Genomic DNA, 24,294 nt, shown 5'->3' on the forward strand with positions numbered 1-24,294 from the left:
TTATTGCCGGCATTACCTCTATTGTAGACGATTTCTGAGGCTCTTGGGAATTCCTCCCTGCAATCATTTCCATTATGTCTTTTCTTTCCTCTCTATCTGCCTCCTCCTTTTTTTCTTTGGCTACTCTATCTCTTTCTCTTTGGTCTCTATCTTCCTCCTCCTTTCGTTCTCTGGCTATCCTATCACCCTCTTCCTTTCGTTCTCTTTCTTGTCTATCTTTCTCTCTTTCTTTTCTATCTTCCTCCTCTTTTCGTACTCTGGCTAATCTGTCATTCTCCATGAAATTTAAAAGTTGTTGTGTCATATCTATTTGAGTACTTTTACGCGAGCCCCTGCTGGATCTTGATTCAACACTGCTCCTTCTACTCGGACTACTTTTATTTCGTCTGTGATTATTTCTTCTTAATTCATTTTCTGAATCTGTTCGTTCTATATCCGTATTGTCTCTTTCTTTATAGGCTACTCTAGCCTTCCCGTCCTCTTTTCTATTCTTTCTAATTTCATCTTTCTCAGCCTGCATTTTCCCCTCATATTCGCGGTGCTCTCTCTCAAAGGCTTCCATATTAGCCTTTCTTTCTATTTTCCTACTTTTTCTATGGTCTTCACTCGCCTTTCTTGGTCTTGAGTTAATCTCATCTGTGTCCGACATAATTTCAAATTTTGTTAACTGAAATTACCTCTTCAGTCTAAATGATAATTCTTTTATCCATGTAACTTCCGGTTCTCTCGCGAAAAATTGTTTCCTTTTAATTTGCCGATTCTACGTGGGCGGCGCAGCCTCCCTTGTGTTATAAGTTAATTATTTGCGTGATCTATTGATTCTTAAATTTTGTTACTTATTATTATCCGACTAGGCACAGCTCAGATAAAAAAATTCTCTTTGCGATTTCTTATATATGTACCCACAATAGGCTACTTTTGTAGGCTATATTACTTGTCTCTTCGAAAATGTGGAATTCTTTTATTATCAACGCTGTTAATAATTCCTGTTCTTGCTGCCACCAATGTTCGTAGTGCTAGCTACCCCTGGCACCAATGTTCGTGGTGTTTAGTTACCAGTGTTATACCAGTAGGCCATAACGCCAATGGCGTGGTAATATACGGGTGTCACCACTTATTGGAGGGGAAAGCCCCGGCCCCAAATTATAATGCTATGCCCGTGTCTACCACATCGGTTCTGCAAATATCGGGTTTGGTACTACCCTATTTACAGTATACCCTGTCCCAGGGTACGATAACGCGGTCGAGTGGTCAAATGGCCACTTTCTAAAGCCAAATGTACCCGCCTTAGGTTACGGCTAGAAAATCTTTTAACTCTCTCCTTGGAGGTAACAAACCTCCCTGTCCATACAATAATGACGGTTCCTCGTAGCTCTATTCCTACCCTGCCTGGGTTACGGAAAATAGTACACAGTTTGTAGAAAATACCTTACTTGTATTCTTCCAAAAGGGTCACATATAACAACAGAAATATCCTTCCCCAAACGGGGTCTAAACGCAGACTAGCACAAAATAATATTTTACACAGCACTGCTCATATGGGTGGACCTCCGCTTGGCCCAGCCAATCAGCTACATCCTCATTCAAACCCAATTCAACTCTTAGATTTATTTTTCAATGACTTCCAAACCCGGAAGTACAAAAATAAACTTGGTTCAAAGCTTACCTATTGCAAAACCACTATCGCTTAGTAACGGAATTTAACCTGTCTTTTGAAATTATACTATAAGCAAATGTAATTAAGAAAACGAAAACAGGTCATTTATCTGAAAGGAAAAGAAACAGGGGTGGAACCCCAACAACTTATTGGATGGGTGGGAGTACGGGGGTCACCAATTTTAAAGGCAAAAATGGCGCAAAGAGTTGCTATGCCACTTACTGGAGGGGGAGATCCCTCGTCGGCTCCAAAATAGTGGGATTTCCGTGGTTACTACAACGGTTCCGTATATACTAGCGTGATCGGATGGTCTAGGGCCAACATTTAAAGCCAAAGTTTACCGATAAGATTTCTAACTATCTCTTAAGACTCGACCTAAGCTGAAAAGTTAAAAGAGTACATAGTATAGAAAATTCTTATTGTATTCACAACACGCTGTATAAAAGAACTCAAAACGGAACTAAAGGTAAAAATCTTATAATTAACCAATACACTTTAAGACGCGCGCTTGCGCGCGCACATTGACCAAAGGCTATGAATGGCCGAATCAAATCAGACTCCCAGCATCCTTTGAAGCTTTTTCAAACTCTAAATTTAAGCTATATGAGTCATCGATCCACTGGCTTTTTCAACCACTCGCTAATTAGTGGATTCTTCAGACATCGTAATAAAAACTTTCCTGGGGGTTTAGATATTCAACATAAATGAAGTTAAATTTATAAAAAGGCATTTTTCTGAAACAAAAGGGGCCAAAGGTCCCAACACATGGCATTAGAACACCTTATAGAAAATAAACCCTTGATTGCTAATTCAAATTATATTATAGTTTATTTTGACTCTTTATCAAGCCTTGAGTTGCTGTCTTCAGCTCCTTAGTATAAGCTGGATATTGACACTTATCATAATCTTAGTATTATAGATAATCTTGCTTCAAGTGGCATAAGAACTTATCTTCAGTATATTCCTAGCCACTCTGGTATAAGTGGTAATCATCAGGTTGATGAAATAGCAAAAAATGCTATAAATATTGAACAGCCCCATTAGAGATATTTACCGATGGAGACTATCAAATATTATGTTTAATAAGAAAATTCCTACTCTTTCCCCCTTTCCCAATAAGTATTTTTCTAAAATTTATCACAGAATTCGTTCTGGAACAAATGGACTAAACTTTCTTGCATTCTCGTATCAGTTTCCTAATTCAAGTGGTTCAGTTCCCCTGTCCCCTCTTTGCAGGTATTGTATTATGAATAATGAAACAATTGACCACTGCCTATTTGAATGTAATATGCTGACGTCTGCACAGCATACTTTGCATTGTAAACTGTTAAAGTGCTTCAAACACCACAAAATCTCACTATCAGCCAAGAGCCTAGCCAACTATACCTACACACAGAGCACAGAAATCGATATCTATCATCTTATATTTGAGCTCCTTGAGTCGAAAGATCTACTGAAAGATATCTGAGAATATCTAATAAACAAGAGACAACCAAGCCAGTAGCTCTGTAGCCCACAGAGTGAAACAAAAGGAAAAGGGCTAAATAGTATCAACTGAAAAGCCCGCCTGCTGTTAAATAGAAGAAGAAGACGCCAATTTAAAAAATCTAGACTAGTTTCCTTCAGTCTTCAGACAACAAGCAGAGCATTTTTGAGCTCATGGCAGAAAAAAGAATTGCAACACTGTTACCAATCATTTGGTAGTCGTGACTTCTGGTGATAGTGCAAGAAGTCCAATTCCAACTGACTTGTCTGAAAATCATCCTAGCAACCACGAGGAGCGAGATAGCAGGATAGTTCTACACTGCCTTCATGAAGCGTGCTGCAACATTAAATTCATCACTGTCAGATGGGGTTTGGGCTCCCCAATGATCAACCCTGCCCCAAGCTTCTGTTGCCTGTCGAGAGCTTATAAGATGCAAATGCAAAAATTAATGCTCTGGACGTTGCAATTGCGAGAGCAGCTCACTTGAGTGTACTGAATTATGTTCTTGCCATGACTTCTGTCTAGTATAATGAATTTTTATGTATTATGTATCTTGATGTCCTTTTTAAGGCTTAAGCCTAACTTAGAATCTCGGTTGCTCAACATGTGATCAGGTATCTCAGTGAAGCACCATAATATGTGATAATTATTGCCTTATTTTGTATTTCATTTTCCAATAACAATGACAATCAAGACAAGTTAGCTAAAGTAGCAAACGTAAATGACTTTTTTGGCTGCACATCTCCAGAAAAGTGTCATGTAGGTCTCTATGTGTGTTCGAATTCCTTCATTCTTTTTGCGTCATTAAGCTTGTGGGCTCTGCTGGACGCTCTGAATAGCTCTTCGTATTGAACGTTGGTGTCATTTCGAATTATCGCTTGTTTCAAGAAACAGATTTTTTGTATCTTTTTTCTATTTTCGCGCTTGAAGCGGGGATTAAGACATACCAGGAACAGATTCTGGCTTACAGATTCACTTTCTTTTCACCACCACTCGATTCTCAGTATTTCAAACTGTGTTTCTACCAAATCTGAACTTTCTGTACAAGCAGATGAGTTTTGCGGTTTCAGCGCACTTTTCAGTGATTGCAAAGGTGCTACAAATTGATCGCTCGATTTTCCATTTGTGATTAGTGGGTTCCCCATACTTTGTACTACATTACCCCTTTTTCCAGAGTTTCTTCAAACTTTCCATCAGTTTTGCGCTTTTTGCAGGCTTTTGAGGGCGCAAATGTGTGCTTTGATACGAATACTCAAGCTGTTGCTTGTAATCTTCGGATTTCTAGTACCCTAAACTATGTTTTTGCCCGTTTAGGTATTACATGGGATAGATGCTCCTACTTTGCTCTTTACACGCTTTTTTCAGTGCTCTATTGCGCGCTTCAGAGCAATCCTTTACTTTTTATATAGTCGCCATTGGAATCGCCATATTTTAAAATGTATATTCAGAGGTTTTGATGCTTCTGTAGAGATGCTGGTAAACTTGTGCATTTTTTAGTGCTTCAGGCGCTTGTAAAGGTGTTTTAGAGCACCCGCTCAAAGTGTTTCCCGTCACCATCAGATTTCCCGTGCTTTAATCTGTATTTCTACCAATTTTCGTACTTTTTGCAAGAAGTGCACAATTTTTATGCTCAAGGACCCTGCTATTAGCCTAAACAACTTTGTGTCTGGTGGTTGTTTTCTGTAAATAAAACCGTTTCTAACTTACGATTAAAGGGAAAAATCAAATTTTTGGTAATATTGTGATTTTCGCCACACATAGCATAGTGGTGGCTGAAAAAATAACTAGCTTCAACAGCATACTCAAAACTTTCATTTGCTCATTGTATGTAGGTTTTTAAATTGAATCTAGTCTTATTTTTACCAAGCGTTTTAAAAAAAGGGTCCCTATTTCAGTCATAGTCAGAACCTAATACACTGACGGGTTTTTAACCCTGGCGACTGTCAATCAAAGTAGTCCTAAAGGAGTGGCTTCAATGACTGAATGGTTAGACATTGGCGTGAGGAAACTATTTTGATGCCTACAATCAAGGGTTGCCTAATTGATAAACTTTTTCTGTTTAACATGTTAATTTATTCAATCCGAATTAAAACTTGATAAACAAAAGTCCTTGCTGTTGAAATCATAAGCAGACAACAACATATAATGATAGCCATAGTGACAAATGAAAGGATATTCTGGACTTTGACAAAGACTTTTAGAAGTAAAAGAAGCTTCAGGACAATAGAATTTCACCTAGAATTTTAGACTTAGTTTAAATGCTGGGAAAATCCTAACAGCTGAGTTATAGAAGTCACTCAAATGGAAAATGAGAGGATAAACTGCAGTATTTAGGAAGGTAAAATAGCAAAACAAGTTATTTTTACAAATCTGGGTGAAATCAAAACTATGTTTTGAGACTTACATTGGATATTTTCTTTCATGTTGAACTTTTGGAATATTTTTGGTAATTGGAGACATTTGAGATGTATAGGTTTTTTCCATTCACTTTTCCTTCTACACCTTTTCATACTCTTTGTCTAAAAATGTTGCTTTCTATTTTTCTTTTACCTTCTCATGCAGAACCCCAGCTTCCTAGTCAAAGGGCAACGAAACGCATCCTATCTCAGTTTGTTTTTCTTTTTAATTCAGGAACAAATCTTAAAAATTCAAGGAATTTTCAGGGACATAAAATAGAATTTCAATGGCAAAATTATTGAGGCAAACTATAGTTCAATCAATCAATATCTTTATTGCCCAAAAAAACACACAAGGGTTCAATATGGAGTAGATGAGAAGACAAAAAACAAGAAAGAAGAGCACACTCACAAAGAAAACTATACTACTAAGAACAAATTCAATATTTCTACTAACCCATAGCAGGATGGAAGCTGTTTGTCCTATCAAGTTTTGACGCTGCTCAGCCATGGTTAGTGGCTCAGCTAACCCGTAGGCTGACACTAGTCTTTTGTTTCTAGCCCATAGGTGTATACACAAGAAAAATTTCGCGAAACGAAAATATGCAGATCTAATAGTTTTTTATCAGTTGCCTTAAACATGTTCCAAAATGGAGTCAATGCGAGGACATGAGGCCTTCCAAAAGCTTTGAAGACATGGGCGAGAATACGCCTGCTGTAGCAAGCTTTACAGCAAACTAGCACACCAAACGCTTTTCTAAGTTTCTCACTTGGTTGAGAGATAAGAAGAGCCCTTGTCGTTTTTACACTATCTCTTATCAGAAGAATGAGATACTTAATACAAGCAGATAACTGAACACTGATTTCCTAACTGTACACACTCAACATCACCAACATATTTGCCAAAAGCAAGGATCTCACTCTTCAAAAAATTAAAATTGAGACCCATTTTGGCATATTCCCTACTAAGCACAGAAAAATTCTCCTCAACAGACAATACAGTTCTACTTAAATTCAGGATGTTGTCAGTGTAACTGAGTATGGAAAGGTCCAAACCTTTAAAACAAAACTAATTCTAGCCTTTTTCTGGGGTGCAACCACACTATTATTATACAATGGTGGCGAAGTTACGCCACCCTGGCTGATTCCTTTCCAGACCCAAATTATGGCTTTACACATTACATAACCATGATGAGTAGGTACTTTCACAACAACACATAATCTCACATAGAGATTTTTAAATACCTGCACAACTGTACAATTGGGACTTTGCTGCTGCGCACTATACAGCAAATGGAAAGGCACACTAGAATCAAAAGCACAAAAGACATCATGAGCCGCAAGGACAAGAAACTCGCCACTATTCTCTATATCCATTTGAACGTTGGCAAGAGTATAATGCATGTGTTCCTGACTATAGCCTTCCTTAAATCCAAACTGGTTGTCTGGAGTTGAACAAGCTTTATTTATGTCTTTAATCACTAGTAACTCCAGCAATTTACGCAGAACAGAAGAAACAGCTATAGGCCTATAGAAACAACATTGCCGGATATCTATCTTATTTCAGAACAGGAGTCAATGTACCAACACAGAAAGAATTGGGGACAATACAAGAATTAAAAATGATTTGGTAAAACAAAAGTAGATGCTGCAGCAGCTTATCACTTGTATGTAATAAATGAAAACCATGTAATTTATCATAATCAAGCAAGAACTTTTTTTGAAGGTGAATGATAGCACTATAAATATCAGGGGCATAACTACGAAACCAATATCTGATTCAGTATCAACTAGATTATCCAGTAGTAGTGATTCATAGCAGGTTTCTAACACTGAATCTGGTGGAAAAAATTCGCTGGTGATATAGTTGATCCAGTCACTCTCACTTGGAAGCTCTGAACACCTTTTGACTTTTTTCCCCCAAAGAATCTACAAATTTCATTTGGGTTAGTTGCAAGACGCTTGCTCCTGCAGTCAAAAATCTCAGCTTTGAGATTGGCAAGACACTTAGCAAAACGACGTTTGGTATATAACCATATGTCATTAACAGCGCCAGATTTTAGCCAGTCACAATCATTCCATATTTGGTGCCAAAACTTTGAAGATTTGTAACTTTGCAGTGAAGCTGGATTTGACCAGCCAGGTATTTCTGAACTTGAACAAACTTTACATACAGGAATGGCACAACGCTCAGCACAATGCATTGCATGTGCGATTTCACTACAGTAAATGTTGATTAGAATTTTTTTCTCCAACTTGGTGAGGTCTGAGGATTGTTGCAGCAGTTGGAAAGGGATCTTGATTTTGTCAAGTGTGGCATCAAGCTCTGGTTTATAACAGCATTTATTTTCTTCCAGTCACCTCTAAATTCCCATTTCTGTTTCTTTTCATCTTTTTTAAAGAGAACACTATCAATAACAAGAGAGTTAGAGATTGGTAAATGATCTGATGATGATATGCTAAAGCCAACATGGCCTGAGCCATTTGCAGTCATGGCGTTTGAGCAGAGCATGAAATCAAGCAAACTTGTCACTCTGGAGTTATAGATATATGTATACAAACGGTCATTTGGGACAACATTCAGATTGGACAGAGCAGGCAGAAGTATTTGAGATCTTGGATGACCTGGCATCCAAGGTTGAGGATGAGGTTGCAGTTCATGTCCCTGGCACGGATAACACAATGAGATGCATAGGTACATTGCTGCAAATATTTATCAAGCTTTATTGTTGCACGGGAGAGTTTTTCTTCAGAAGCCAAGTTCTTGTAATCAGTTGGTAAGTAGGAGCAATATACTATCAGATTTGCAACTTTTATGCCAAGGAAGCACTCATTCTCAACAAATACTGATGCCAAAAGATAAGAATTGATTTGTATTGCCTGTCCACCAGAAGGTCTTCCTCTGCCCAAATTCTTAGCTGGCGCCCAGTAAAGGCGAGTTTTGTCATTCACTTTTAACAGGGAAAGTGAGTCTGCTGAAAGGAAATGTTCTTGTAGACACAAAATGTCATTGCAAGACATCAAGCTATCAATCAGTGGGATTTATTGACTACACCACCAATCATATTCCACATAGACACTTTTACCTCAGAGTTGGCTAGGGCTTCATCATGAGCTTTCTGGCTACGGGGCATTTAACACTGTAGCATGGATGGTCTGTCTGCTTACAGATAGCACACTTCAGTCCAGCATTGCAGGGTTTATCTTTATTGTTTGCATGATTGCCACTGCAATGGGAACACCAAGTAGTGGTTTTACAGTCCTTAGCAGCCTGACCATACTCTTGGCACTAAAAACATCTCATTGGCAAACACCGATACATGTCTATTTGGAGGCGCTCATAGCACAGAGTTATAGGGTTGTTCATTGCTACTTTTAAATCGTCCTTACTTTCAAAGACAAGCTTGTGTGAGCAAGTTTGTCAAATTCTCTTGGCTTTTGTGCAATTCCTAATCATTGAACATAGATTGTTCAGCAACACCTCATGGGGAACATGTCTTATAATACCACAATGAGCAGGGGTCTTCAGCCAAGCATCAGCATCTGTAGCACTGTTTAGAGCATCAGCAAGAGACTTTGCTGTATCTTTGTCATCAAGTATCATGCATCACTCTTTGCTAAGAGGCCTCAGGTTAACTATATAGGTGCAGCTATCACCAGCAAGGCCCTCAAGATACTCCTTGCAACTGTTGGGCTTTTTGAGTCCTTTTGGAGGTTGTTTAAGAATTACAGAGTATAAAGTTTTACTGTATCTGGAGGGTCTGTTGTATTTGCACCTGTGGTTGCACTAGCCTTATTTTGTGCTGATTTGAAGAAGCATAGGTGGTCAATAAGATCATTCACAGTAGAATGAAGCTCATTGACTTGGTGAGTCAGTGTGGCTGTAACCTTCCCTGAGAGTATGGGTACCTTGTCAGGCTCATAGATTACAAACTTGGGGAGGACTACTCTCTTCTCGTCACAAGTCAAGATGTCTCTTATCAGATAAGCAACCATTTCCTCGGGCTTAAAATGATCTGTAGAATGGGTAGACATAGCAGCTAAATGCCATAATTCATCCTTTTCCTTAGTCAGCATATCAGCTTTGAAATACTGTATTGTCTTTGCCACTATTTCATCCTACTTGTTACTTGCTTTGATTGCTTGGAAGACAAAGTTTTAAACTGGGCTATAAACCAAGTCTGGCTTCACACTGCTCAATTCCCTTTTGGAATAAAATGGCCACTGATACAGTAAGCAAAATTAGTGAGCAGTCAGATTCAGATGCAGAATCACAGAGCATAGTCCAATCAGAGTGGCCAGGGGTGGAGCAAATAGTCATCAGAGAATACTGAAATCCCCCAGGAACAAGGGAAGTGTAAGGACCCCCTCACCTTTTCCCTGCAATTTGCAGGTAACTGAACTATCTCATTTTTTCTTCTTTTTTTTTGAAGCTCGTGAAATTATGACACAAAGATCATGCATAAACCTCATGGTAAACAAGCATTGCTGGTAAAGAATAAGATTAATACCTTGCTCTTTATGCTAAAATTCAAATTGTTTCCCAATTCTTTGAGAAGGACTCCTGAATCACAAAGGCTATTTAATTAGAATTAATAGCTCTTTTAAAAGTACTAAAGAAAACTTTAACATAAAGAGCAAGGTATTGACAAGGGGCAACCTCCCTCATATATCTAATAATTTCTGTTCATTTTAAGTTTTAATGTTGCTCCTTACTTTTGGTTGAAAAAACTTGTCTTTTAAACTGATCATTTTTAAAATAATGCTGGGAAATCCGGCTCCCCCTTGATGGAAAATTTCCTTCTCCCATGAAAAGATCCTCCCACGTAATCTCCCACCACCAGAAAACCCCCCCTGAAAACGTCTGTATAGTTCCCAATAACCAATACTATATGTAAACAATGGGGGAAGTTCATAACTTCCAGCCCTTCCCCTGGGAACTGTGGGGAATTAAATCATCTTTAAAGACATAATTATTAGATTTACAAAATGGCTATCTCAAAATTTTGATTGGGTGACTTTGGAGAAAAAGAGTGTTTGAGGGGGGCTAGATGCCCTCCAATATTTTTGGTCACTTAAAAAGGGCACTAGAACTTTTGATCAAATGAGCCCTCTCCCAATCTTCTATGATCACTGGCTCTATATCATCATCCCTGAAAAAAAGAATAAATAAACACACATTTGTGATCTTTCTTCTGGCAAAAATACACAATTCCACATTTTTGTAAATAGGAACTTGAGACCTCTTCATTAGGGTTCTCTGATTCGTTAAACCTAATGATAGTGATTTTTATTAAGATCACTTGATGTTTTGGGGACAATCTCTTCTGTTTCGAAAATTGGGCTAATTTTCTTAGGCTCGTCACTTTTGATAGGTGCTATTAAATTAGATGAATTTTACATATTTGAATCAGCATCAAAATTTGATTCTTTTAATGTATCTATTAACTGTTACCAAAACTCTGTTTCTTAGAGTTTTGGTTATTAGTGAGCCACATAGATCCTTACTTACAGCTTGCTACCATAAACTGTTTGATAAGTTGACAATTCTTAATACGAGTTTATAAAAGTTTTGTGGCTTTGTGGAATAATACTTGTTTTCCTATTTAAGATTATTTTCTTTCTAGCAAGGATATTTGAAGAGATGAAAAGAAAATGGACACTTTAGAGTTAAATCCCAAAATTGTAAAGTACTATGCTCCAGAATATATTGATCAATTTGGAAGATAATTCATTCAGACTATTTACCCAGTAAATTTATTGGTAAAGCTAAAAAGTGATGCTTCATAATGCCAACTTCTTTGCGTCATCAACTAACACATCCGAAGCTTATGAGTCATAACATTAACAATATTTTTTTATCTCATTTGTCTACAAATAAATATTGGTTGATTGATTCATAATCAATCATGATATAGAAAATATTGATCAATTTTGAAGATAATTCATTCAGACTATTTACCCAGTTAATTTATTAGTAAAGCTAAACAGTGACGCTTCATAATGCTAACTTCTTTGCATCATCAACCAACACATCCTAAGCTTATGAGTCATAACATTAACAATGTTTTTTTACCTCATTTGTCATTTGTCTATAAATAAATATTGGTTGATTGATTCATGATCAATATACTTCTTACTCTCATGACTCTGTTATAGGTAGACTGATGCCCCCCCCCCTATGTGGCTTATGAGGTTTAAAAGCAATACTGAGCCAAAACTAAAAAAAGAAACAAAATTTTGTTTAGAATAAAAATATCAAAAGAATTAACTTTTTTATGCTGATTCTAAATACATAAAATTTATAGAGCTGAAAAAATTAGGGTTAAAAATTAGATGCCCCTTGCAAACCAGTGCCCAGGACAAGCTAACCCCTTGCCCCCTTCCTAGATCTGTTCATGTCACAATGAAAAATACAATGTAGATGTCTCTATGTTCATATTTAGACAAAATATTTTGGGCTGGGGAGCACTTAGAAAGTGGTCACCTAAGTACTATGCTCATACTGGGTCATAGAGTAAAAGTCTAGTTTAGCTACTTTTTGCTTTCTAGGAACTGAGTTAGACTAGGAAAATGGAACTTTCAGGGATTGATCTAGAGACTTAGTATGGATAAATTGTTGGCAGTTTATATTATTGACTTAGGAATAAAGTGAACATACCACTGGATACCTTTTTTATGCTCTTTATAAATATAATAATTGCCTCTACTGCAAATTCAAATTTACCCATCCCCACCCCCCTAATGTGCAAATATATGCCCTGAATTGTAACCACACAAAAAAGTTATCAACACTAGTTAAGTTATTGAAAAGTGGTAAAAAATGCATAACTAGTTTATAAATAAGCTGTTCAAGAGTAATATATTCCAAAAATATGTATTTATAACAATTCAAATCTCATGTATTAGGCAACTCAAATATAAATTGTTTACCTACTGTTTCAAGTTTTTCAAATGCTATCAACAAAAACAGCACTGAATTTTGTTATTTGAAACTTTGCCATCAACAATTCATGGTATATTCCAATTCAGGGTATATATTTGCACATTAAGGGGGTGGGGGTGGGAAAATTTGAATTTCTAATAGAAGCAATTATTAAATTGGTAAAGAGCATAAAAAAGGCATTGAGTGGTATGTTCACTTTATTTGTAAGTCAATAATATGAACTGCCCAAAATTTACCTAAGTATGTCCTGAGAAGGTATTTTGAAGTTCTACCTCTACTCCTTCTCCCTAGAGGGTACTGACCTTTAAAAACCTATGTGTTATAAAAGTAAAACCTTGTAAAACATACAGATCTTGGGGTTGAATGAAGTACAAGAAAACTGTTTTCAGCTTCACAACTTTGCTCAATTGCAATTGATGAGGTTTCAGTTATCTACAAATATATTTTATAAATTTAGGGGGAAAAACATTGTTATGGCTTAAAATTCTACCCAAATAACTGAGATTGCATTTTCAAGACTCAAACCAGAGAAAAAAAAAATCTGCAAATTAACAAAAGATAAAATATTAGGGCCATTCTTTTACTCATTTTTGTGCTAAGATCTTACATCTTTTGACAAAAATGCATAGCAGGTCTGCATGCAAAATGCATTTGGTATAATTATTCTGCATATTAGATAGATAAATAACTGTATTTTAAAGCCAAGTATACATCCATGAACACAGTAAAATAACATAAGTGAATATGGTGAATGGGGGGGAGGGGTTAACCCCCAGAAAATGCCCCCCTCACAGAAAGTAACCCCTGTGGAGAAAATCCCCTCCTTGAAAAATACCCTTGCAGAAAATACCCTCCCCCCCTCCTGTAGAAAATAAGACATAGATAATTTTGGAGACCACACGTCCTTTCCATGACAATAAAATAAACGTTCCAAATAGGGATAAAATCCTTTTTAATAGACAGTGTATAATAAATTTCACAAAAAATACCAGATATTTTGGTCACATATACAGTGACCGTCATCAGTAGAGTATAACTAAACTAAAACAATTTAAAACAAAAGTTTATATACTAAATCAAATAAAACTACGTCTTGTTTAAATCTCTAATTCTTTTCAATGCAAAGGCAGAAGCTAGCCTCTTTGACCTTCTTGGATTTGATTCATTAACATTCAATGATATAACATTTGGACAAAGGTCAACTACATTGGGTCAATTGAACTTTACTCTGTCAGATTTTAATAAATTATCATAGATAGAGTTTAGGCCATATTCACCTGTATCCTGATTCAAAGCAACATTCTTGAATAAAATTTTCTTTATTTCAAGAGTTTCACAAAAATTTTGCTTTAAACCCCCAATCCCTAGAAATCAAAGAGACATTCTCAAACAAAATAAAATGGTCTGGAAAATTAAAAATATGTTCTGAAAGGGCTGAAGTAAAATCTTCAGACTTAGAATCTTGCTCTAAAGCTGAAGAAATAGAATCTATATGTTGTAATAATCTCATTTCCAAACTCTGGTTAGTACTTCCCACATATGAGCTTCTGCAAGTACATGGGATCTGATAAACCCCACTTTGTTGCCCCAATGAAGTTAGATCCTTCCCAGAAATTAGAAAACTACCCAAAGTATTATTACTCTTTAAAGCTACTCTTAAGATCATTGCTTTGTAAAATTCTTTTAAGTTTTTCACTTAGCCAGGGTACATATGGTAAGGAACAAAGAACATAGTAATTGAACCATCCTTTTTCAAGTTTTTAAGAATTCTTATGTCTTTGATGGTTGTACTAGGAAATTCCATTTCAATACAAAATTAGACAGGGTTTTTACAGTAGAAGCTCTTACTAAGCTAATGTCTTTTATTAGATTTACGTTTTTATGCAAAGATGTTTCTATTGAAGAGATAATGTCTTCCATGGGGACTTCATCCAGTTTAAAACAAAATTTCAGACCCTTTTCAAGTACTGATTGTTCTTGTATTGTTAAAGTTCTTGATGAAAAATTAACCACACCTGGTCCAAGAATTGACAAAGGTATTACCACATTATTTGTTGATAATTTCGAAAACTTTTTTAGCAATCTTTCTCTGGAAAGGCAAAAGTCATGATTGAAGTGATTTTTCCCTGTTTGTTGAATAAAACAAAAGTCACTTACACTAACCGTTTTTGATACAAGATTTTCCAGGGAAAGTTTATCTCTCACTATTAAAGCTCTTTTTTGACTTTTATCCTTAATAATGTGATTTAAAGTCTTGAAATGTAAGCTTTGTTCAAACTTTTCTTCCTTGAAAGTGCCCAATGTCAATCCAAGAAGGTCAAAGATGCTAGCTTCCACCTTTGCATTGAAAAGAATTAGAGATTTAAACAATATGTAGTTTTATTTGATTTAGTATATAAACTTTTGTTTTAAATTGTTTTAGTTTAGTTTTACTACTGATGACGGTCACTGTATATGTGACCAAAATATCTGGTATTTTTTGTGAAAAAAATTTATTATACACTGTCTATTAAAAAGGATTTTATCCCTATCTTGAACTTTTATTTGATTGTAATATTTGAGTTTCATTAAGTTTTGTTGAAAAGTGCTAAGGAATGGGAAAAAGAGGAATTTAAACACCAGAAGTATATTAAAAACTGAGAAAAAAAACACAAATCCATTTGTGTTGAAAAGACTTCCATATGAACTTTTGCAATTTTTGGCAGTAGCAGGTGCCAAATTAAAACAAAAATTAAAGAAGAAAAAAAATATAGGCAAACAATCATCAAAATTAAGCTAAAATATATGGCACCAAAAAGTTTAAGAAGGATGCCTATCCTTTGAAAGGATAGTTGGATTTGGGAACCAGCAAATTCTAGATTGTTCAAGTTTTTATGGACAAAAGCATTGTCAAATTCTACAAGTTTGTTTTTCTTATCTTCCAAGTGTAAAACTACCACAAATCATCATTAACCAATAAATGAAACCCAAGACTAACAGAAATTACAATAGATAGCCTAGTCAAACTCAAAACAAGAAAAAAGTAAAAAGAGTATGGCTGACAACACCCATGTCTTCTTCAGACCAGAAAATTATTTGCAACTTAAAAAAAGAAAGAAAATAAAATAACTGTGTATTGTCAGTTTGATATACATATTCTGATATCTATTCCTTATAGTCTTAGTACTTCTTTATTTTTTAAAGCCAAAAAATTGAAAACACTTAAAATGTATTTTGTTTTCAGTAAAGTGCAAATTATGTTCTGGTCTTGAGGAGGTGTGGGGGTCTTCAGCCCTACTCATGATAATTTTTGCAATTTTGAGTTTGAAAAGGTTATTTATTGTAATTTCTGTTTGTTTTTGGTTCAATTCATTTATTTAGGGTGATTTGTGGTAGTTATATGCTTGGAAAATGACACACTACATTAACCTAATAATAGTAATTAATTCTAGGAAAAACAGTCATTGAAAAAAAAAACACTTAACACTTGGAAAAAAACACTTAAATGAAACATTACATTTACTTTATACTGGGATTCTTTTTTTTTAGTTAACAGAATTTCCAGTATTCCAGATACCTTGCTATTCTTCTGCAATTTTTTAGTGACTATATACCTAGAAAGAGTTGCTTTCTGACTTCAAACTGTACAAATACTTTACCCCCTGGACCCCCCCCCTGTAAAAGAAGGCTTACCAAATTTGAGAATTTTATTTGAGTTTCATTTTTTTAATGTCTGTATGGGGAAGGAGTTTTTGTTACTTGTGTATTATGGGCAACTCACTATGCTGTGTCAAACTCAAGAACAAAACTAGTTTCTTTGTTAATTTTTTCCAGCTTAGCACAAGACAAGTGATGAAATATAAGGGAAATATGTAATTTGGGCTATATATTTGCACATAGGGGAGGGGGATAAAGTATTTGGATTGTTTGGTCAGAAACAATTTTTTCTAGGTATATGGCCACTAAAAAATTACAGAAGAATAGAAAGGTATCTGGAAGTGTTAATTTTTTTTTTTAATGACTGTTTTTCTAAATATTAAATACTATTATTAGATTAATGTAGTGTTTTATGATGATTGCTGATCAAAGTTTATGGTATTTATGCCTTTCATTTATGTTATTTTACTGTGTTCATGGCTGTACATTTGGCTTTAAAATACACTTATTTATCTATCTATCTAGGGTAAGACACCCAGTAGTCAGCCACATGCCTATTCTCGGACAAAATGTAACTAACAGGGAACCTAGCTCTAGGCTAATGTGCTTAGAAAGTTTTTATACAAAGACAAAGCTGGTTTCCCTGGTCACTTAGATATCCATATATCTAAGCAACAAGGTCAACTTGTCGCTTTCTTTGTCTAACATTAAAATAGTCTGCTAAGTGACCACTAAGTTTAGTACCACTAAGTGACCACATTAGCCTAGAGCTAGGTTCCCTGTTAGTTACATTCTGTCCAAGAATAGGCAGGTGGCCAACTACTGGGTGTCTTACCCTAATATGCAGAATAATTGTACCAAACACATTTTGCATGCAAACCCACAATACTTTACCCCCCTCCCCCTAATGTGCAAATCTATAGCCCAAATTTATTTCTAAAGTAATGAAGAGATAAACTAACAAAAAAACCAGCTTGTTCACAAATTTTATACAGCATAAACTTGAGTAAGTGGCACATAATATACAAGTACCAAAACTCCTTTTCTCTACAAAAAAAAAAAACTCAAATAAAATCCTCAAATTTGAAAAGCCTTAGGCCTATTTTCTATTCTGGAGGGGGTATTTTCCATGGGGGTGTAGGCTATTTTCTAGGGGGTAAACCCTGGCCACTGTTTAGTCAAAATTCAAAATAGGTATTGACTTGTTAATTATGCACACTTCTAAGACTTAGAAATCAGAATAGGGTGACATTGAAGCTTGGCAATAGGGCCTACCTTCTCTGAGTATGTTTTTGGCCCTGTATTCATTCCTAAAAGTTTCATTTTTCTACCCTACCCCCTTTCCAAGATAGCAAAAAGGGTAAATTTTTATGAATTTTACCCCCACCCCTATATATACCAATTCAGGGTATATATTTGCACATTAGGGGGAGGAGTAAATTTTATTTCTGATGTAAATGGGAGGTAAGTTTAAACTTTACCCCAACTCCAATAATGTGTAAATAGGCTATATAGGCTACCCTGAATTGGTATATAGGGGTGGGGGTGAAATTCATTTCCAACAAAAATGATTATTATATTTGGAAAGAGCATAAAAAAAGCCATCAAGTGGTATATTCATTTTATTTGTAAGTCAATAATATGATTTGGTAAAAATTTACTGCAAAAAGTAGCAAACTAGAATTTTGCCAATTATACTCCTTAAGGATTTGTGGTACAATAGGGTCAGTCTAAATAGCTGTCTCTATAGCCTATTTCCAGAATGCCACAAAAGTAGTTGTTCCCAAAGAGGCTTTCCGCCCAGGATACCACCAGATGGCCAACAGAAAATAGCTTAGTTTATATACAGAGAAAAAAACCTTAGCCACACCCAAGTCTGTTTAAATGCACTCATAGGTGCCCATATGGGGGGGGGCTCTTGCCCCCCCCTCCTGGCTGAATGATGTTGCCTTATTTTTATATTTTTGTCCGGATATTTCTATTATATAGCACTAAAAGTAGCAATTAGACGTAGTTTGCCCCCCCCCCCGGAATTCAGCTTATGGGCGCCCATGAATGCACTCTAAGTCAATATCTCAATTAGTCTGGTAAGAACAAATTTGATAGGGTATAGCCTACAAGCACTGAGTCTTACATCAAAATAGCAATTTTTAATTTACCTGTGTATGCTGTTTGAGTGCCTATAACTGGCATCAAACGTAATTGACCCGAACGCATGACAACAGGTCAATAACAAACCAAAAAGTAGAGCAATCATTATGCAGCCTAATTTCTATTTCATCAAAAATTGTACTAAGCAGCGATGCCAAAGCTTTGAGATAAGTTGTACCAGTTTTCCGACCAAAGTTGTACCACAAAGATCAGTTTGTACCATCTGAAAAGTAGGTTAAAAATTCGCCACTCGCGTCGCTTTGCGACGCTTCCCGGTAGTTATGTTTAATTGATTTTGCTGAAACTGAGGATAGGTTCTAGGGTAAGAGCAGGAAAAATAAACCCAAGGGAGTAGCAACCTCATAGCTTGAAATATGAAGAATGCTTCTTTAGACTTTCTCAGATTAACAAAATAGCAGACCCAAAAAAACAAAAAGCATTTTAGAAGAAGGTTTCAGTAAAATTTTCTGAAAGAATTCTCGAATCTGATTGTCGGGGTTAAACCTTCCTTTCAAAATTTTGGGCATTAAGGCGAATAATGGTTAAAGTAAGAAGTTCAATAACGTGACGTCAACAACTTATAATCCACCTGTAGGATGAGTAACGAGCACCAGAAGCTACACACAAAATATATCAGCAATTACGCCATGAAAGTGACAGACACCCTAGATTTCCATGGGTCCACGGACTAGGCTAACCACTGGCGAGTTACTTTCCGAAAAAAACTTTCCGAAAAATAAGTTTTTCAAAGAAGAGTAAAGGCCATTTTAATCTTAATCTCAGGAGATACAAATACCTGTTAAAATTCAAACTCAAAAAGACCAGAAATTACTATTAAAGAATAAATGAAACCCAAAACGAACAGAAATTAAATAAACAATCATAGCAAAAACATACTACAAGTAATAATATCAATGAATAAATAGATCTTAAAGCGAGTAAGGCTTGGATTGAATATGAAGATCAAGCTTAAAACGAAAACAAATATTTTGCTATTAAGGTATTTTTGAAACTTAAAACGAACAGAAATTAAATAAACAATCAATGCGAACGAACATACAATATATATTACTGTAAATGAATAAATAAATCTTAAAACGAGTGAAACTTGAATTGAATATGCAAATCAAGTTTGAATCGAATAAAAATAACTACAAACAAGAGTTTGGGTATTGTCTCACTGCAGAAGCCTAAACCTACTGCGTCATTGGTGTTTTGCTGAAAATAATTTTTTGGAATATTTTCACTTTTGTGACTTTAAGAAATCAAAAATTAATTAAGATTTTAAGGAAAAAATATCAGCATATGTATATTAAATTGACAATGCACATTTTTTTTTCAGTAAACTCATTTGATTTTTTTTCAGTAAAGTACAAATTATATTCTGGATTTTAGAAAGCATAGGGGTTTTGAACCCTATTCACATTAATTTATGCTCGTTTTGAGTTTGACTCTAATATTTATTTTAATTTTTGTTCGTTTTGGGTTTCATTTATTTATTGATACTGATTTGGGGTAGTTGTATGCTTGGTAGATTATATGATAGTCTGGACGCCAGGTGTTGAAAATGTGAACCATACCACGACGGAATGGGGCTGCTACGAGAATTAGCCTACCCTCTACCCCTTAAGTTGACCATGCGGATTCAAAAATTCCAATGGCACTTGCTTGCGAGTGGTGGAACACCCCGAAACTTGACATTTTATTATATTTTGGTGTTTCATGCAAGAAAATGCATGTTCCACAAAGTTTGAGGTGCAGTTTTCCAATCAAATAGAAATGCCTAGAAGCCATAGAATGTTTTCATAACAAACTAACACGATTAGTTACAATAAATGGCAGAGTTGAAAAAAATGGCAAAACTATATGAGTCTTGAACAGTCTTGGAAAGTATAAACAAAATCAAATTGAATATTAGATATATAATGATATTAACTGTTGAAAGATCCACCAGTTCAAGATTTTTTTTTTTCACCTTAATTTTTATTTTCATTTTCAATGCTGTAAGAACTTGAAAATAATAAATTTGTAATATACGAGTAATTCGTTTTCAGTGAAGCACCAATGACGCAAAAGGCTTTAGGTTTCTACAGTTAAAGAAGGGGACAGTATCCAAATTTTGCTTGTAGTGAAACTATATTTGTCTTGACCAATCTTAAAAAGAGCTAATAAATTAAACTGAATATTTGATGCATAATGATATTAATTGCTAAAAGCTCGTCAGTTCAAAATTTTACTGTAATTTTAATATTTATTTTCAATATTAAGTACAAAAGAAAACATTTGTAATATAATTCGTTTTCAGTAAAGCGCCAATGACGCAGTAGGTTTTAGGCTTCTGCAGGGAGACAATACCCAAACTCCTGTTTGTAGTTATTTTTATTCGATTCAAACTTGATTTGCATATTCAATTTAAGTTTAACTCGTTTTAAGATCTATTTATTCATTTACATTAATATATATTGTATGTTTATTCGCATTGATTGTTTATTAATTTCTATTCGTTTTAAGTTTCATTTATACTTTAATAGCAAAATATTTGTTTTCGTTTTAAGCTTGATTTTTATATTCAATCTAAGCATTACTCGCTTTAAGATCTATTTATTCATTTATATTATTACTTGCTGTATGTTTATTTGCTATGATTGTTTATTTAAATTCTGTTTGTTTTGGGTCTCATTTATTCTTTAATAGTAATTTCTGGTTATTTTTATTTTGAATTTTAAAATGTATTTGTACCTGCTGATCTAAAGTTTAAAATGTACTTTACTTTTCTTTGAAAAAATTATTTTTATGAAAGTTTTTTTTAAATTAATTTTTGTTCGTTTTTGATTGCAAAAAGTTTCAAGTTTTTATGGCTGGGGGGAGGGGTTGCTTACTGTCCGATTATTCTTGACTTTAAAAAATGGATCTAGAACTTTCAATTTAAATCGAATGAGGCTTTTTTCAAAGTCGATACGATTACCTCTTTGATAAAAACCTTATATATGAACAAAAGACAGCTTGCATAACTTGTGGACAGCGATTGGCAACAATGAAAGGATTAAAATAATAGCTCCAATAAGGGTGTTTAGACCATTTCACTTACTGACACAAAGGGATCACGACCTGTTTGTAATTAACCTTAATAGGATTTTGTGTGCCAAAGCAATTTTGCATCTATCAGAGAGTATGTATTTTAACCTTATAATTGGATAATTATAATAGATTTCCTATGTGTTCTTCCCATACAAAACACCTTCCCATAAGTTATAAACCCCCCTGAATCAGTTATGCCCCAGGGCATAACTTACAACGCCTACCCCTGGACCCTGGTGGGCTGTGTCAACATCGGAGTTTTTTTGTTATCAGAACTTAGAACTATTTTAACAAAATGTCTATCTCAAAATTTTTATCTGATGAATTTAGGGCTTGGAGGAGGGAGAGGGGCTAGTTGCCCTTCAATCTATTTTACTCATAAAAAGTGAACAAGAACTTTCAAATTTCAATCAAATGAGCCCTCTCTAAAGTTTATACGAGCATCCCTTCCATAAGAAGTAATATGAAGAATTCGGAGAATCCTTAAATTACAACCCTTGCCCTGAGGGCTTTGGGGGAGTTGTAATCCTCAAAGACCTAATTTCCGGAACTTAAAACTACGTTTAATAAAATGGCTGTCTTAAAAGTTTCATTGGATATGTTTGAGGAAAAGGTGGGCTTCTGATATGGGTTATTTGCTCTCAAATCACTTTTGACTATTGCAAACGGCACTAGCCCTCTGAATTTCCAATCGAATGAGCCTTTTTTGAAGTTTCTACGACACCACCTTCTATAAAAACCCTTGTATGCCCCCAAGGCATAAATTAAAACCTTTGCCCTGAGGGTTGTGGGGATTGTCCTCCTCTAAAACACATTTTCTACCTGGAAATCAACTACGCTGAACAAAATCGCTATCTCAAAATTTTGATTGGATGTGTTTGGGGGAATGATGGGATTGTGGGGGGGGGGGCTAGTTGCCCTCCAATCACTTTCGGCTATTAAAAAGGGCACTAGCCCTTTGAATTTCCAATTGAATGTTTTGAAGTTTATACGACAATGCCTTCTATAAAAACCTTATATGCCCCCAGGGCATAACTTAAAACGCTTGCCCTGAGGGTTGTGGGGGAGTGTCCTCCTCAAAAATATATTTTCAATCTGGGAATCAACTACGCTGAACAAAAATGGCTATCTCAAAATTTTGATGGGATGTAATTGAGGGAACGTGGGGCGTAGGGGGGGGGGCTTGTTGCACTCCAATCACTTTCGACTATTAAAAAGGGCACAATCTAATTGAAATTCCAATCGAGTGAACCTTTTTTGAAGTTTCTACATCAACACCTTTTTTAAAAACCTTGTAAGCCCCCAGGCCATATATTAAAACCCTTGCCCTGACGGTTGTGGGGGATTGTCCTCATCAAAAACATATTTTCTATCTGGAAATCAAATATGCTGAATAAAATGGCTACCCCAACATGTTGATTGGCTGTGGGTGGGGGACTGATGGGTGTGGGGGGGGCCATTTGCTTTCCGATCACTTTCAGCTATTCAAGAGGGAACTAGCCCTTTGAAATTCAGATCGAACGAGCCTTTTTTGAAGTTTATACGACAACACTTCTATAAAAACCTTATATGCCCCCAGGGCATATCTTAACACCCTTGCCCTGAAGATTCTGGGGGAGTGTCCTCTTAAAAAACATATTACCTTTCTGTAAATCAATTACGGAAAACAAAATGGCTGTATCAAAATTTTGATTGGATGTTTTCGGGGAAATGATGGGCGTGGAGGGGGGGGCTAGTTGCCCTCCAATCACTTTTAACAATTAAAGAGGGGACTAGCCCTTTAATTTCTAATAGAATGAGCCTGTTTTGAAGTTTCTACGACAATGCCTTCTATAAAAACCTTATTAGCCCCCAGGTACACTCCAATCACTTTCGACTATTAAAAAGGGAACTAGCCCTTTAATTTCCAATCGAAAGAGCATGTTTTGAAGTTTCTACGACAACGCCTTCTATAAAAAACCTTATATGCCCCCAGGGCATAGCTTCAAACCCTTGCTCTGAGGGTTATGGGGGAGTATCCTCCTCAAATATATATTTTCTATTTGGGAATCAACTACGCTAAACAAAATGGCTATCTCAAAATTTTGATTGGATGTGTTTGTGAGAAGAATGGGCGTGGGGGGGGCTAGTTGCCCTCAAATCATTTTCGACTATTAAAAAGGACACTAGCCCTTTAATTTCCCATCGAATGAGCTTTTTTTGAAGTTTCTACGACAACGCCTTCTATAAAAACCTTATATGCCCCCAGGGCATAACTTAAAACCCTTGCTTTGAGGGTTGTGGGGGAGTATCCTCCTCAAAAATATATTTTCTATTTGGAAATCAACTACGCTGAACAAAATGGCTATCTCAAAATTTTGATTGGATGTGTTTGGGGAAATGATGGGCGTGGGGGAAAGGGGGGGGTAGTTACTTTCCAATCACTTTCGACTATTAAAAAGGGCACTAGCTCTTTAATTTCCAATCGAATGAGCCTGTTTTGAAGTTTCTACGACAACACCTTCTATAAAAACCTTATATGCCCCCAGGGCATAACTTAAAACCCTTGCCCTGAGGGTTGTGGGGGATTGTCCTCCTCAAAAACATATTTTCTATCTGGAAATCAACTACGCTGAACAAAATGGCTATCTCAAAATTTTGATTGGATGTGTTTGGGGGAATGATGGGCGGGGGGGGGGTAGTTGACCTCCAATCATTTTTGACTATTAAAAAGGGCACTAGAACTCTCAATTTCTAATCGAATGAGCCCCCTTTGAAGCTTCTATGACGACCCCTCCCATATGAAGTGCCTCTGGGAAAAGAAATAAATAAATAATAATAAATAATAGAATATTGGAGCCGTAGGGCCTTTACTATAGGCAACGCTACAGCGTTGCCTCTGATTCTCAGATTACCAAAATAGCAGACCCAAACAACAAAAATCATTTTAGAAGAAGGTTTCAGT

General features: G+C 35.7%; 1 protein-coding gene across 1 annotated transcript in view; it reads right to left on the reverse strand.

Moving 5' to 3' along the window:
• The window catches only part of cathD (cathepsin D), a 45,348-nt gene extending 26,910 nt beyond the window's left edge, over positions 1–18,438 (reverse strand). The window contains exon 1 of the mRNA XM_089096716.1: positions 18,281–18,438. Within this exon, the coding sequence (XP_088952842.1) occupies positions 18,281–18,378 (98 nt within the window). The 5' untranslated portion in view covers positions 18,379–18,438. The remainder of the gene's footprint in view (positions 1–18,280) is intronic.
• Between the last annotated feature and the right edge of the window lie 5,856 nt (positions 18,439–24,294).

The sequence above is a fragment of the Artemia sp. Qi Xiang Cuo genome, chromosome 11 (assembly GCF_049724085.1).
Source record: "Artemia sp. Qi Xiang Cuo chromosome 11, ASM4972408v1, whole genome shotgun sequence".
NCBI lineage: Eukaryota > Metazoa > Arthropoda > Branchiopoda > Anostraca > Artemiidae > Artemia > Artemia sp. Qi Xiang Cuo.